At 40.9% G+C, this 16,680-nt stretch overlaps 1 protein-coding gene across 3 annotated transcripts in view; it reads left to right on the top strand.

The window, feature by feature from the left end:
• YIPF1 (Yip1 domain family member 1) overlaps window positions 1–16,680 on the top strand; it is a 21,073-nt gene extending 4,393 nt beyond the window's left edge. Inside the window, exons 1-10 of one of the 3 annotated variants that reach the window (XM_061633037.1) lie at window positions 789–894; window positions 5,203–5,277; window positions 5,771–5,934; window positions 7,560–7,640; window positions 9,126–9,213; window positions 9,317–9,433; window positions 10,068–10,234; window positions 11,164–11,346; window positions 11,869–11,966; window positions 12,842–16,680. In XM_061633037.1, the coding sequence (XP_061489021.1) occupies window positions 5,247–5,277; window positions 5,771–5,934; window positions 7,560–7,640; window positions 9,126–9,213; window positions 9,317–9,433; window positions 10,068–10,234; window positions 11,164–11,346; window positions 11,869–11,961 (924 nt within the window). In that variant the 5' untranslated portion in view covers window positions 789–894; window positions 5,203–5,246 and the 3' untranslated portion in view covers window positions 11,962–11,966; window positions 12,842–16,680. Of the gene's footprint in view, window positions 1–788; window positions 895–5,202; window positions 5,278–5,770; window positions 5,935–7,559; window positions 7,641–9,125; window positions 9,214–9,316; window positions 9,434–10,067; window positions 10,235–11,163; window positions 11,347–11,868; window positions 11,967–12,841 lie in introns of those variants that run through there. The other 2 variants (XM_061633038.1, XM_061633039.1) reach the window with 2 other exon arrangements.

The raw sequence follows: 16,680 nt of genomic DNA, 5'->3' as shown, positions 1-16,680 counted from the left end.
ATGATTTGTCCTGGCCCAGAGCAGATTTTGGGGTGTGTACCCCCAGTTACTTATTTTTTTCTTCGTGTTTTTGTCCAGTTTGATTTTGCATAGATGCCCTCGTGAGTGCCTGGTGCCCAGCAGAAGCTCTGGGCCAGACAGGATGCAGTGGTATATCGTAGGGGACACCCTCCCCTTTCCTGGGGTGTATTTGTCCTGGCCCAGAGCAGATTTTGGGGTGTGTACCCCCAGTTACTTATTTTTTATGATTTTATGACATCATTATGTATTTATGATAATATCGGAATCCTGATGATTTTGATTGTATAAATTTATCGTCAGTCTTGACGGGGAGAGTCTCCTGATTACAGCGATATATCATACAGGGTACCCCATTATTTATTTTGGGGTTCAGGGGCATTTTAAATTTGGCTTGACGTTGCTGTAGCTGTCAACTTTTCTTCTTTGTTAGTGACTGAAATTTCACACAAATAAGGAACTGGGAACCAACTTCAGCGTCCTGTTAAGGGGGGGCTTACTCCCAGAGAAATAGGTATCTGACTGCAGTTTGTTGTAACAGGAAACTCTACAAAAAAGCCTTGCGGCATTTTAAAGGTTAACACATCTATTGTGGCAAAACTTTAGCAGACTTAAATTTATATGCCCCGATAAATCTGCTGGAGTTTAAGGTGTCACTAATCTCAACCATGTATCTTTCCAAGCGGTATTGCTTCCTTTCTCTTTAAAGGGAGGAGATGTGGAGAAACGAAGCTGCGCTGGTTGGTTCATACGGCTTAGAGGGCTCTTTGTCTCTTTAAGAGGGAGAGAAGTTAGGAAGCCGCCTAGTTCCTGCCGTTTCCGGCAACACAGGCCCTTGGCACGTAGCATCCTCCGTCGTAGCTTTGCAAAAAGCAGGTAGTGACGGCGCCGCCTTGTGGAGTGGGTGGGAGAGGGCTTGACCGTGGCCCGACCCAAGGGGAGGCTTTACGCTTTGGGGGAGACAAAAACGTGTCTGTGTGATCTTGTCGCCGCTTCCCTGTAGACTCCTCTTTCAAATGATACTGCCGAGGTTTTACTCTGTGCTCCGTACTGACCTGGGAAGGGTACTGACAGATTCATACTCCTTTGTGCCCCATAAGGGGCGGACTCGGTATCTCTCGATGCAGACGGGTTCATGTCCTTTAACCACCTTAGTGATGTAAAGGGTGGGTTTTCTTTCCCACAGCCGTGTTCATGAAAGTAGGGATTCTGATCTGCATTGATGATTTGTATGGAACTGTGGAAAGTGATCATGATTTTGGATTGACAGAGATAAAGAGTGTGGGGCTGTTGTTGTTCTAGGCTTGTATCTTGCTATGTATTTAGTCTCCTAATCATAAGCGTATCTACTTGGAAGTTAGCCCCATGGAGTCCAATGGGTCTTGCTCCCACCAAAGCACGTTAGGTTGTTTTCTTGGCCTGGTAGATGCTGGATAATGATTTTTCCCCCTACTGGGAGACTGCAGTTGCCGGAGTACCTGCTTGCTTTTCCACATCCTGATCACTACAGCTGTCCAGTAGGAAAGGAAATATTTGATCAGGAGCCTCAAGATGTAAAAGATACACAAAAATGAAGCTGTTTCTGAAGAGGTACCCCTAGATTTTGTGTATGTGACATAAGACTAGGAAAAATATTGGGCATAGAAGGGCAAAGTACAGTGGAGGGCAGCTTTGTGGCACCTGTTATACTTCTGAAAGAATTTTTTTAAAAGATGGGAGGCGTGAGTGTGGACACTACTCTGGTGTATCATATGATAAATTACCTGGATGCTGTCTTGTTTTGTCTTGTCCTTGACTGCAATGCTACAAGGTTAATACTGCTATAATGGCACTAGGGTTGCCAGGTTCTTGGCCTGAGACTGATCCTGTATCTTAAGGAGAAGAGAAGGTCAGCCAAGTGCAGGTGTTCTTGCAACTCTGTAATGGGGAAAACCACAAGGTGGAATTCTCCCTCCCCCCTCCACAACTTTTAAAGATACAGAAGACCTCTTGGAGGCCGCAACCAAGAGGTCTTCTGTATCTTTAAAAGTTGTGCAGGGGGAAGGAAGGATTCCACCTTGTGGTTTTTGCCATTACAGAGTTGCAAGAACACTTGCACTTGACTGACTTTCTCTTCTCCTAAAGATACAGGATCAGTCTCAGGCCAAGAACCTGGCAACCCTAAGTGGCACCTCTGTGGTGTGGTGACCACACCGTCATTGTTTAGAGCAGTGTTTCTCAACCGGTGTGCCTCCAGATGTTGTTGGATCACAACTCCCATCAGCCTCAGCCAGCATTGCCAATGGTCAGGAAATATGGGAATTGTGGTCCAACAACATCTGGAGGCATACCGGTTGAGAAACACTGGTTTAGAGATAAGAAACCCAGGGTAACCAAATATAAAAATGCTTATTGCATGGTAAGGTGTTCTCCGTAGAAGCTCTGCCAGCATGGGAGAAGACCTGCCCTGCCCCTTTTACCCCAAAGTGACTTTGGAAGCCTACACCTGTGTTGAAGGGGAGGAGTCCACACCTCTGCTTACAAAGAGACTGTACAGCTGCTGAGGCCTTGACCCTCCAAAACAAGCCTCTGCTCAGAATAATGAAGTTTTGTAGGAGACATACAGTAGGGCCCCACTCATACGGCGGGTTATGTTCCAGAGCCCTGCCGAAAAGTGGAACTCCATCAATAAAATGGCACCCGACGCCCAAAAAACACCGTAAAAGCAGAACAAGTGCCGTATGAGTGGGACCTTACTCTAATTTTAGCTGCCGTATTAGCGGAATGCCAAAAAGCAGGGCCCTACTGTAGTAATGGTTTTCCTTTGAGGGGCTTGGGGAGTGTTAATGGTTTACTTCTTTGTTTGTTTTTAAAGATTGTTTTATTATGTTCATAATATTGAAAAATTGTTTTTGCTTGCTGTTAGATTTGTTGTTATGTTACTGTTTTGTTATTTTTTTGTTAGGAAATTGTGTACTTATTTTTGTGATGTATTTCTGTTAACGCCTGTACGGTGCGGGACCACGATACTTGTCAGAACGCCTCTCCCGCTATGAACCGGCCCGTACACTACGTTCTGCTACGAAGGCCCTCCTCCGGGTTCCAACTCACACTGAGGCCCGGAGGGTTGTGACAAGATCCAGGGCCTTCTCAGTGGTGGCCCCCGAATTGTGGAATAGTCTCCCCAAGGAGGTCCGCTTGGCACCGACATTGTCATCTTTTCAGCGCCAAGTTAAAACCTTCCTCTTTCCCAAAGCATTTTAACTGTACTTTTTAACTTATTATAACTTAATTGGATTTTTGCACTGTATTGTTTTCTTATTGTATTTATTGTATTTTCTGCTGTTCACCGCCCAGAGAGCTCTCGCTAGTCGGGCAGGATATAAATAAATAAATAAATAAATAAATAAATAAATAAACCTTGTTGTAAGCCACCTTAAGTACAGTTTTTTGTGGAAAGGCGGCATACATATAAAATGATGAATGGTACAAGACAAGCCGTTGTTTCTCACAAGTCAGCCTACTTTATAGGGTTGCTTTCAGTATAAAAAACTTAAGCATTGAAAAGCATTGTACATTCAGTGCTATATAAATGGTAACCTAACTTTTTTTGAGAAATAAATGCTGCTACTTCATAGAAAATGGAAATGGACTGCCTTCAAGTTGATCCCGACTTATGGGGACCCTACGAATAGGGATTTCATGGTAAGCAGTATTCAGAGGGAGTTTACCATTGCCTCCCTCTGAGGCTAGTCCTCCCCAGCTGGATAGGGCCTGCTCAGCTTTCCACAGCTGCACAAGCCAGCCCCTTCCTTGTCTGCAACTGCCAGCTGGGGGGCAACTGGGCTCCTTGGGACTATGCAGCTTGCCCATGGCTGCCCAGGTGGCAGGGCACAAAACCCCTGAGCCACTCACTGTGGGGATGATCTTTAGCTGGCCCTTGACACCCAGGAGACCCGAGCAGGAATTTGAACTCTCAGACTCTGGACTCCCAGCCAGGCTCTCCTCCCCACTGTGCTATACCAGCTGTACTTTATACAAGAGTGAGAAATTGTCACTTCAAGTCTGTCTCCAGGATATGATTGTGTATTACTCTACTGTAATGTAGAAGAATGAAGACATTTTGGAACTGCTAATAATTCTCATTATGGTCAAGGCTCACCAGTTTCCCTCCAAGTTCACATTTCCAGTGATCATGGCCAAGGTACCATACTTGAAACCACCTACCATTAAGGATATGAGAATGTGCAGAATTTCTATATACAGTTGGCTATCTTATGGTCAAGCCAGCTGATGTTCATTCTTTTTGTAATTTTTGGATCATATCTACTACAAGTGTAGATCACATATCACTTGTAACATGGTTTAGCTTGTGGATATTTTCTGTAGTTAACACAAGTTCACATTTTAATGGACAGCACTTGTTTGTTCATTACAGATCTTACACGGTGAATTCCTTTTTAAAATGTAAAGTCAATTCATACCAATTACTGGTTCACATAAACAGTTGTCTGGGTGACTATTTGGAACTGTGAATGTTCAGGTGCAGAAAGTCACTGTATGGATCTGGCAGCTTTTCAGCACATCCTTGCAAATCACCAAAGGGAGTGGCTAGTGATGCTACAGATTTGTGGAGTAGGTGCTGCATTTGACATGCCTGCCAATGCCATACAGCCCAGCCTTTATCTGTACATGTGGGCTTTTTGTTGTCTTGCACAAGACAAAGATAATTCTTAAATAATAACAGGAACATTAGCTCTTGTATTTCAAGCAGGCATTGGGTTGCTTTTTTTGTGTGTGATTCAGGCCTTAGGCTTTGGGGTTTGATTTTTGCACTCTAGCTTATCAAAGGTATTTGCTCCCAGGTCAGTTAGCTAGTGTGATTCTCCATGGAAGATGGAGTAAGGAGGGTACTTTTTCCTGTAGGGTACTGCCTAAGCCATTTGGGTTTGTTTGCAAAATGTGTTCCATGTTACACAGACATGTTTTCTGTCCATTGTATCATTTTTTGTATGTTTCTCCTTATTGCTTGGAGCAACTTTGTAACCTGGATGAAGGGACTAATCTTGTTGGGAGTCTAGAGGATTCTTCAAACAGGTTTTCAGGATGCTTCATAGCTTTCAGAGCTCTGCGATTCAATTTGGCAATATGTGAATAATAGAGTTGCATTTTTAAATTTGACATTGTACTTCATTTGCTTACCAGCTATTTTCCACTTCTGAGTACCTCGTCGGGACTTTGGTGCATGAATGGCAACTGTGGATGACCTAAAGTTTCATGGTAATTTATAAAATTACACTTAAAGTGTCAAATATTCTGTAGTATCTGCATAGGCTCACTGCATTTAATACCATTTATATAATTGTCTAGTTCATAATGCATAGAGTCTTGTGAGCTCAGCATTACTGCTGACCTTTCAAAAAGCAGTGTTGATCAATTATGGAACTGAGCACAGTCTACATAATAGCTTAACATTCTGCCAGTTTTCTAGGTACTTGTGCTAATTAGGATTGAATGTTGGGTGTGCACTAGTTCAATAGCCTTTCGGTCTGGTGAACACAATCCTAGGCTATGGATCAAGGCCTATGATTAGCTAGCATACAGAAGGCAGACCAGCACATCTTACTTGAAAAAGGAAAAACCCTTGTCAGCTCACCACCAACACAAACTTTACAAAATATGATAGGAGAGCCCAACTAATTCTATACAGTTGTATGCCCTGACAGTTGAAAATGTGAAACCCAAATCTTTACAGGAATAACTTGTTTTTCAGAATTTGATGATGCAGCCAATTTGTTGGCAGAAAATCCAGATGCTGTCACAATAAGCATTGATGAATCAACTGAGAAACCAAAAACAAAGCATGGACGTCTGCAAGATTCTGGAAGAGAGGAGGATGATGAACTATTGGGGACAGATTATTCTGATAAAACTGAGGTTAGATGACGGTGTGAAAATGCCATTTGACAAACTGCTGTTCTTCCACAACCTTTTAATTAGCATAATTTTTTTATTTGCCCCACTCTGGGATTATCACAATGAACACTGGGAAACAAATATTTTAAACAAATGTAATATGTTGTGTGTAACTGGCAGCAGAAGCCACTCAGCATAGCCATCTGTGGGATGGAGATAAAACAGGGTAGTTGTCCTATGGTCAGGCTGCTGGGTAGCAAAACGATTGTACTGCTGAAAAGTTTAGTACCACAGGCAGTGTGTTGGATGAGTTCCTAGTCCTTAGAGCTAGGCACAGTGTTGGAAGATACCTGGTGGGGTGTAGGATGAAATGTGGCTAGGAGAGGTTTTTATCATTATTCACTTGTTAAGTTTGCTATTACCACTGAGATGGTTTGTGAACGTGCTCTGTTACAATTTTGGGTTGCTAGCACCGCATGAATAGTTTGGGGCACTTATACAGTATACGTAAACAGATGCTGAAGGGAAATAATGAACTTCAACATATTCCCTATGAAAACTGTTGTCCATGTCTTATTGGTACCCTTTTATAGGATTACCCTGAAAGAAGATTTTTTAATTTTTTTCTAGTCACTGGAAGATTTGTTCAGTGGCAGTTCTTTTCCCCCCTTCATCCTGAGGTGTTTGACTCCTCTACAGTGCTGTGTCTGGCTTCCCATAGGACTGCAAATTGGAAGAGTATATACATATGAAAGGCAGTGATGAAATGTGGGCTCATCTACACAGTGGTTTATTGTGTGTTTGGTGCTACTCACATCTCCTTTAAATTTGCATGACTTGCATGATGTTACCGGCAAACAGAAGCTATCATACAGTTTCCCCCCTGTAAATCTCTACTAACCCAATGTGTTGATAATATGAAAAGTGGAGGAAAAGAGTCTCCACTGTTTCTCTAGTGCTTGCAGACACTTTACTCTGATGCCTTTAGGTGTGTGTGTGAATCATTCCCCTCTCCACACCTGCTATCTCCTCCTTTCTTTCATTTTGTTTCCTGTTGCATAACAGGGAAAACACAGATATTTACACTTTCAAGTTTTTTTTAAAGGAACCTACTGCAGCAGGTAGAACAGACTGAGCATGGTTGGTCACCTAGCAACCAGAGAGAGTGGAAATGTATAATTAGAGGGTGGGGCCACAAGGAAGCAACGAGACTAATCCCAGAGGAATGCAGACTTGAGTGAATGGAAAAAACTGATTGGCAGCTGTTATTTGGTAGGAATTGCAGATGGTGCAAATGAATAGCAAAGGTAAAAAGTGTATTTGCTATGAAGAAATGCGCCCATGTAGATGAGCCCAGATAATTCCTGAGCGGACTTAACTAGAGGACATGGGGCTGAAACCAGGTTCCCTGAATGTGTGGCTTGGCAAACCAAACATACTTTTTTTCAGTGAGATGAGCCTAGAGAATTAATAGGATGGTATCCAGGACATGCATGGTACACATTTTGTTTATTCTTCTTCCAAGCTGAAATGTGCTCAAAGATCTTTAACTCATAAAGAATGGTAAATATCTGCCTTTTAAAATAACGTGCTAATATTGAATAAGTAATCTTTCTCTCTCCTTCTTGTAAAATCTTATTTTCCAGTTGCTTGCCGGGCAGAAGAAAAGTGCCCCATTCTGGACATTTGAATATTACCAAACATTTTTTGATGTTGATACGCACCAGGTTTGTAATCTGCAGTAATGTCTCTATTAAGGCACTATGTACAAGTGGTCTTCAGTTGTTGTTTTGCACAACAGTTCAACAGAGCTGGTAGTGTGCACTGTCTGCAGCTATTCAGAGTTCATCATCCTGTTTCTATATCCATAGGTCTCCTAACAGGAAAAGTACAAATGAGGCATTCTTTTTGAAAATGTTCCTGGTCTATTGTCTCTCCTTGCCACTTCTCATTGTCAAGAACTATGCATGCACGATTTCCACTTTTATATCTTCTAATCTTTTGTACCTTCTAATCTTTGCTGCCCTGGGCTCCTACTGGGAGGAAGGGTGGGATATAAATCTAATAAATAAATAACAGCTATTAGCCTTTGTAACTCTCATGGGCCAGGTCCTCATTAGGATTAGCCTTGTGGGTCAAATTTGATGACTGAGCAGGTGCGTTGTCCTTGCAAAATCCCTTGCCTGGAGTTCCCAAGTACCTGCCAGCTTAGCTGGCTGTCAGGCAATTGGGAGCCAGCAGCACAAGGGGTGCTGCTGTAGCAAGTGCAAGAAAGAATCCTGCATTTTACAGGCTTTGTTTGGTTGTGCATGTTTCTACCCTAAGCAGAATTTAATTGCTGCTTGTTATCTGATTAGTGGGAGTTAAATCCTGCTGCATTGGCTACAGGCACCTGTTATCTCTTGGAAACAAGTACCCACAGCCAATGCACAATCAAATCCTACCCTACTGCCAATGTCACTAGTGATGTCAGCTGATTGATAGGTGGGTGTAGTTTGGGGAGAATGGCCTTGTGGGCTAAATGGGACCCTCTGGCAGTTGAAGATTGCCCCATGGGCTGGAGTTTACCACCCCATTCTGGAGTTATGTCCACACATGCAGCCTATGGTTCAAAATGTAACATGTTTGCACCCTTCGTTAGGCATCCTGATTAACATATGTCTCATGTAGTATATGCTCAGTCATCTAATTATGCTAATATTTTTGTTTTGTTTTAAATGGCTGTGTAACTGTGGAATTATTGTTAGTAAGAGCAGAGGGGGAGAGTTTTGTAGCAATATTGGAAGGGGGGAGAGGAATAAATGAGCCATTCTTACAACTGAAGCAAGAAGAAAATACAGAGGGGCTGTATGTTATATCTAGACAATTCTGCCATTTCAAACATCAAAACAATGATCTAATTCAGACAATCACAGTATTCGCATGATAAACCTGGAAAGACCAATATACTCCCTCCTGCCTTCTCGCTCCCGGCTTGGGGAAGCAGTCTTGGTTTCTTAAACCATAATTCCCATGATGTCCAAAGTGGGAAAATTATGGTTTAAGAGCTCCCTCCAAACAAAGTTATTGCCCATGGCTGGTTTCTAGGCTGATAAACCATGGTTTATTGGATTAAGATCATGATGATAGATGTTCCTTTAAAGTAAAAAATGCCATAGTACTTTTAATTAAAATCATATCTTCAGTCAAATGATTTGCATTATTTTTATTAGGTCATGGACAGAATCAAAGGTTCTGTTTTTCCAGTGCCAGGGAAAAACTTTGTCAGACTGTATATTCGAAGTAATCCGGATCTTTATGGTATGTGCAAACGCTAACATCATCATGACTTATCTTCTTCTTTGACACTGAATGGAAATGGGTCAGTCAGAATAACTGATCTTTTGCTTTTCCTCCCATTAAGGTCCCTTTTGGATATGTGCCACGTTAGTATTTGCCATAGCTATCAGTGGCAACCTTTCGAAATTCTTCATCCATCTGGGTAAACCTAATTTCCATTATGTGCCTGAGTTCCGAAAAGGTTTGTGTTAAAAAAACAAAAAACAAAACCCTTTTCTAAACATGTTTGAATTCTTGGTGGTTCTCTATTCTAGCTAAAGTTACAGAAGACAACATTTAAGATATAACTGACCACTGCATAAAAGCATGGTTTTGCTACAGAGTAGATTAAATATATCCCATGGTTTCTGGTTGGGGTGTTTTTAGTTGCTCACTAAACTAGAAACAAGGAAAGGAATTAAATATGGTGCATATAATTTGCCTGACCTAAACTGGGAGGTTAGGCAAGTGAAGCCAGGAGTGGTTTAGGGAATAGTAAAGCAGAATTGGGTGACCATAGAAGAATGTTTGTGTCTGGATGAATGTTATGTGTGAACATTATGTCATCTGGTTTAGAGGTTCAAGGACTTTGGCAACCTAATTCAGCATCTCATTCCTCTCTCTGAGTGACAAAGATAAAACAATCTTTTAAAGTCTGATAATATGCATAGCTGTACAAACTGAGTTCAAAAGATTAACTACTAAGAAAACACACAGTAATGCAGGTAGCTGTGAGGTAGTTTTAATTTACATCTCATGAAGTCAACGTTTCTCTAATGTGGTAGCCTTGATTGTCTTTGGTACGATTCTTAGTGCTAAAATACATCTCTTTACAGTGTCCATAGCTGCTACAGCCATCTATGCATATGCTTGGCTAGTTCCTCTAGCTCTCTGGGGATTCCTTATGTGGAGAAACAATAAAGTTGTGAACATAGTCTCCTACTCATTTCTTGAGATTGTGTGCGTTTATGGCTATTCACTTTTCATTTATATTCCAACAGCGGTAAGTTCAGTATAAAGAACTTTTATGAAGAGTCTTGAACAAATGTTGAATAAATGGAATTTCTAGTAAACAGATCAATACAGCTTTTTGACATTTCATATGGAATGTTTGGCTGAGAAATCTGTGTGTGACACAGTTAATTCACTATAGAGGTACTGGACAAAAGTCGCTGGGTTTTTATACATGTTTTGGAGATTTGCTCCAAATCACAGAAATGTTAATGCATAATTTAATTAAGACTTCTCTTCACCCCAGTTCCCTCTAGTTATATACATGGTTTGCATGCTCCGTGCAGCTTCAAGTGGTTACACTGGGGAATACTTTTTGTATGGCTGTTGCTTGAATGTGGGTACCATTTGAGACTCTGCTGGAATTTTTTGGCAAGTCTTATTTGCCAAATTAATAAACCACATGTGGAGCATCATTACTGCCTTAATCTGCTGGGGGAGAAGAGGGATCATTGTTGACTATGATACAAAATTTGGCTTATTTCTCAACATGCTACTGTCCAAAAGCCGAGTAATACAGAATATTTTATTCAAAACAGCCCCTGCCTGCAGTTCAGTACACAGCTAAGTGCACATAAGTGTCATTTAAATGTCATATATTCCAATACACATAATTGTGCACTGTGTTATGGGCAGCAGTTCCAGACTGTGTCTTGAAGAGCAGCTAATTTAGAACTCAACACTGCGTTGAAGACACTGGTTTTATATGGATTTATGTGTGCTCTTACTAGTTTTCTTATTAAAATCCAGAAAAGTAATGCACCATCATTTTGAACAAATCCTTGTTCAACGTGGTGCTAGTGCATATATGTTTTTTAACAGGGTGAGCCAAGTATTATATTGCCATAAGATATTATTTGATTCGAACCAGCAAAGACTAGAACTGCAATAAAGACTTATTTCCTTTCTTTTTAATTACAGATGTTGTGGATTATTCCGCAGAAAGCTCTCAGATGGGTTTTGGTGGTATTTGCTCTGTCTCTTTCAGGATCTGTCTTAGTGATGACATTTTGGCCTGCTGTTAGAGATGACAACCGAAGGATTGCAGTGGCTACGATTGTGACAGTGGTACTTCTCCACGCCTTGCTTGCTGTTGGTTGCTTGGTATGACAGTTCTGTTTCCCAGCTCTTTCAATATACAGTTTTTCGTAGATGGGTTTTCCTGAACAGGTAAAAGTACACATATGGAGACCCTTATTCATACAGAAAATTTGCAAGTTTCACAGGAAAAATATGTAAGCCAAGTGATGCTTAACTATCTTTAGAAATAGGTACTATTTTTAAAATAGACAACTGTAGACTGGTGCAGAAAACCTATTAGTGACTGGCTTTTTCAGTGGTTAAGTATTTCTATATAGACATAGCATGCAAAACCAGTATGTTGAGTGTACTTAAATCCCATACCTCAAGCTTTTAGATAAGAATTGATGTTATACTCGGTTTTGTTTCATTTGTTCACTAAGTATTATCTCAGTCTTTGAAAATCTAGTAGTAAAGCTAATTGTTGTGCTACATCTTCCCTGCCCACATAAGCAATATAAATTTAAAAACCAGTTTAAAGAAGATTCTTCTGTGATATTCATAATGCACCATTCTTCCCCCCTCCTGCACTCCCCAATAATGTAGGCATACTTTTTTGATGCGACTGAACTGGATGTCGTTGTACTGACTACTGCACTTCCACATAATGGAACAATAAAAGCAACAAAGGCTCACTAACTAAGGTGAGAGGAAAATGTTTCAAAAGTTACCCCTTACATTGCTGGGCTTGATGTAACTGATTTCACTTTAAGCAGTAATGCTTCCTGGAACTCATTCTGTGTTGTGCTTGGGTTCTTAAGTGGGCATTGCAATCATATCCCTATTTAGTATTCAAGCAAAAGCTTGTGCCACAGCAGCTATAAATGACACCCTGCACAAGGCAAGTATAGCACTGCTGGATAAATTAAGCAGCACTGCCCCCCCCATGAATGCATTACTTGGGAATATCAGAAGGGTGGGGGTAAAATATATTAACCTGCTCCTAGTGGCCCTAGACTTTAAAAACCAATTTTGCTCATACCATTTTAAATGCTGGTTGTTGGCCACATTAAAGTGTGAGAAAATGCTGGAAGCTGGCTTATCATCCCTGCTCCCTATTTAGGCAAAGTACACCTGACAACTCACTAACAGCTAATTAAACATGACTACTTCTGTATGCTAATATGCTTTTTTCTGTGTTCATATGGGCGCATATCATGGATATGATCCATTTTTGCTTCCAAATGAGTAATCTACAATTGAAATCGGAATTGGTATGGAATAAATGGGAACTTGCACAGGAAGCAGTTGAAATCTGAACATATGATATGAAAATGAGAAGAGTGCTTTTGAGACATATTTTTGTCTTAATTACACCAGATAAACCTTGCAAAATGCATCAGAATTAATGTGTTTCAAAACAAGGACAAATATACAGGTTTTGCTCTCCTTTCTAAGTTTTTTTTATTATGGACAAATTCTACAGACTCTAGCAAGGTTACTATAGAACTCGAGCCCTTGAGCAGCCCGTGTATTGGAAAATTCTTAATACTAGCTCTTTGCCTTTCCTCCCCCTCAGATATATTCTTCATCTGTGGAATATTGCTTTATTGGGGCTTTCCCATACTGAAAAAATAAAAGCCAAAAGATCTATCAGCAAAAGCCAAACTATTTCAATGAAACATCAGCAAAACACTCTGAATTGACAACTTCTGACAACTGAATGATAAACTAGTAATGAACTTTAATTGAAATTCTGTAGCAAAAGATGAAATAAATTTCAATTTAGTGGAATCAATTTCACATGTAGATTTTAACACTAATTTGTGATTTTTTAATCTTCTCCATAACTTTTGTGTTTTGTCATCAAATAAAAGTGACTCAAAATGCTACCAATATTGCTGTATCTGTAATACATCCTAATATGAACATCCTCAGGAATTTTTTGGGAGGGTGAGAGCATATACATACAGACAGAATATATGCATACACAAAATGTAAATGTTAGTCTAAATCCATAAAACAAGTATTTCATATTGAAAATATTTTCTTAATGTTGCTTTGCTATTCTCTCGTCAGAATTTAATTGCTATAGAAAAGCTTTTTATGTCATCCACCATTAAAGGAGAGTTCTTAATTTCAACCATGCTAATAAACCAAAGATATAAGCTCATACAGCAATATCTGAATGTAGTCAATGAGATTTAGCATTTAACAGTTTCATCGTGATAGGGAATGGGAAACTAAAAAAAATCTGCCTTAGAATCAATAGCAGAAACATGGGACCAGAAGCTGAGGTAACTAGCAAGTTAGGTATGGAACGGAAATGTTACCACCTTATTGTCCCACCCATATATCTCAATCTTTTGCATTATCATCAAGAAGTCAAGAAATGTAACTACTAAATCTACAGTACCTCCCCCTTCTTTTAGGTGACTATAAAGAACAGAAAAGCAGTCCTATGCACTTAACTTAGATGTGGTTTTCCTCTTTACTAGAAAGAACAGGCACAAAACTTTGCTGCCACCAGCAGTGGTATGTTTAGTAAGGGTTGTAGTTAGTGAGTTAATTTAACTGTCAAGAAAGTTGATTGCATGCTTAAGTGGCAGCATGTGCAGTTTGTCACTGCACATATGTGCTGCTTTTGCCTCTTGCCAGGGTGTGGGTATTTTTGGGGGAAGGTATTTTCATCTCCCCAACCCTTGTGTAGCTGCAGCATAGCTGGCTCCTCCCCCCAATCTTGTGCAGGAGCTACTGTTGGCCTCTAGTGAACTGCAGGAGCAGAAAAATGGCAGCTGCTGGAACTTGGCTAAGGTAGTGAAGCTACCTTTCTCCTGAATCAAAGTGGCTGTGGCACTTCAATCTAAGAGAAAGACAGGCTGCCTCTGCCAGCTCTGGTGGCTTGCACACACCTGACAATATGGAGGGTGCCCACCTGCTGTTGCATCCTATCTGCTGCACAGTTAATCTGGGTGGCTAGAAGTCTGGCCAGGCAGGCACCAGCAGCTTTGTATGAGGTACTCAGACCTTTGTTGGCTCTGCAACTTTGGATCTATTGCTCAATCTGACCTCTGTTTATCAGTATGTATTCATTATCTCTTTAAAATGAGACTGGAGCACCTATTCGTACATAACCCTGTTTTTGCTGGGTCTTTAGCCAGGGCCTGTATTTACTGCTCAAAGGCAGTGAGAGGAATCACCTGATAAACATCTCATTCCTTTGTTCACTATCCTTTCCCACGTCAACAAAAAGCTCCAGTTGTGACCAGTGACAGATACCAACTCCATGTGCCTCTCTATGGGACTGATTGCACAGTAGGGCAGAAGGTACAGTGGTTATGCGAGGGGTAGACAACATGGTGCCTCCAGGTGTTGTTGAACTCCAGCTCCCATCATCCCATTAAAGACAAAAACATTTCTGAGTAGACATGTATAATATTGTGCTGTAAGTTAACTATACAGTGAATTCTTTACGAGTGTCTGGTTTTTAGCTCCTGCACAAGAGGAAACATGCCTAAGCTTCTTTTCAAAGTTTTCACATTTGCCTTTTTTGGAAGGGGGGAATTCTTTAACATCCACCTAGACTTGTTGTGTAGTAATATTTACAGAAAATAACTTCTGAGACTACCTGATCTCAGACAAACCCACCACTGGAAAGGTGTATCCTTGTTGCTAGAGAAAAACAAGTGGCAAACTATGGATGTTCCAAGAATTAGAACGAGAGTTGCCAACCTTTTTGGACCAGAGGGCACACCTGGAATTTTGACAGAGTGCTGTGGGAGCTAATCACAAAATGGCTCACGGGAGGCATGGCATGACTCAAAATTAGAGTACAGTAATTTATGCTCCCCCACACACACTTCATGTTTACCCTGGGCTATGTGCTCCTGGTCTTTACTGTGGAGATAGCTGTTAAAAGCACAAAAACCCTGTTTCTCCCAATCCTAAATCAAAGCCTAGGCTGCCATTCTGTACCCATTTACTCAAAAATAAGCCCCATTAAACACAAAGAGATTTACTTCTGAAGCTGACATGTATACTGTTGTACTGCAAGTTACACAATAAACTGCAAGAGTCATGCCTAATCCTCTGCAAACTTTTCACATTTTTGCATTTGCCATTTGAGGAGAGGATTCTTTTAACACCCACCCATACTTACTGTGTAGTAGTATTTGCAGAAAATAACTTCTAGGGAGCACCTGACCTCAGCTGAACCTACCACAGGAAAGATGCATCCTGGTTGCTAGGTAAAAACAACCGGCAAACTATGGAGATTCCATTAACAGAAACAGGGAAAGTGCACTAAAAGGGAGTGGAAAACAGCAGCTCAGGGATTGCTATTGGCTCGTATATTAGTCACAGTTCTAACTTTACTTATTGACTAATAACACAGACAGGAAGGAGCAGCCAGGCTGGCACATTTAACAAAAGGATACCAGCACATTTTGCTTCATAACTTACTTTCTAGGAGGGCTAGAAACTTACTTTTTTTTTTAATGAAAGCTCAATGTGAGGCCCTTTCCTGATCCTGTGGTCATTGGATTGGTGACTCATTTGTTTAAAACTTCGAACAGTGCAATCCTATAAGTTACTCAAAAATAAGAACACAGCAATACAGAAACGGGAGGTCTAATAAAATACAAATATTAAAGAATCTAGTTGATGTTTATATGGACACTGTCTTAATGATTAACAAAAGGTTTGAAAGAATGGAGGAGTAGGAGGATATCCTGTGTATAGTTAGAGGACAAGTGTCATGAGCCCCAAGGAGAATCTCTGGAAAAATTGGGAGGAGGAAGAGTAAGTTGCAGATGTTGGGGAAGGGGATAGGGAAATATTGGGTGAGACACTTCCAGAAACCTTTGGCAACTATGAGTTTAGTGAGGTTAATGTAGCCCATTGCCCCCCTTGACAACTGACAAGGGTTCCTCACTGGTACCCAGCCTAGACCTAACTGTTGAACAGATAAAATGTGACGAACAGCCTGGAGTCTTCCAGAAACAGCAAAGTGAAAGTAGCCTGTCAGAGTCAGGGATTACACTTTCACCAAGGTCATGCAGCTTAGAAAAGAGACAGCTTCAGAAAATGCTCTCTGCTCCTAGAAGAAGTCTTCACCTTGCAGCAAAGGCTGGAAAGTATTAGAGAATTTTCAGACAAGTAATGTGCCCACCTGCCTCTCTTATGTTTAGGATGAGTGGACATGATTAGGGCATTGCAACAACAGTTTGCTGAAGCCCCCACATGCTTAGTTTGTATCCTAAGATATGCAGTCTGCTGTTGCCTCCTCCTGCCTAGTTCTGTATCCTGAGATATGCCTAGCCTGTATGCTCCTGTTCTGTGTCCTGAATCATGCCAAGAATGCCTGATGCTGCATTCCTTCTGTACTGACTTCTGGAATAAAGCTCATTTTAAAAAACA

The sequence above is a fragment of the Rhineura floridana genome, chromosome 6 (genome assembly GCF_030035675.1).
Source record: "Rhineura floridana isolate rRhiFlo1 chromosome 6, rRhiFlo1.hap2, whole genome shotgun sequence".
Classification (NCBI taxonomy): Eukaryota; Metazoa; Chordata; class Lepidosauria; order Squamata; family Rhineuridae; genus Rhineura; species Rhineura floridana.
This window is presented reverse-complemented; position numbering and strand designations above follow the sequence as displayed.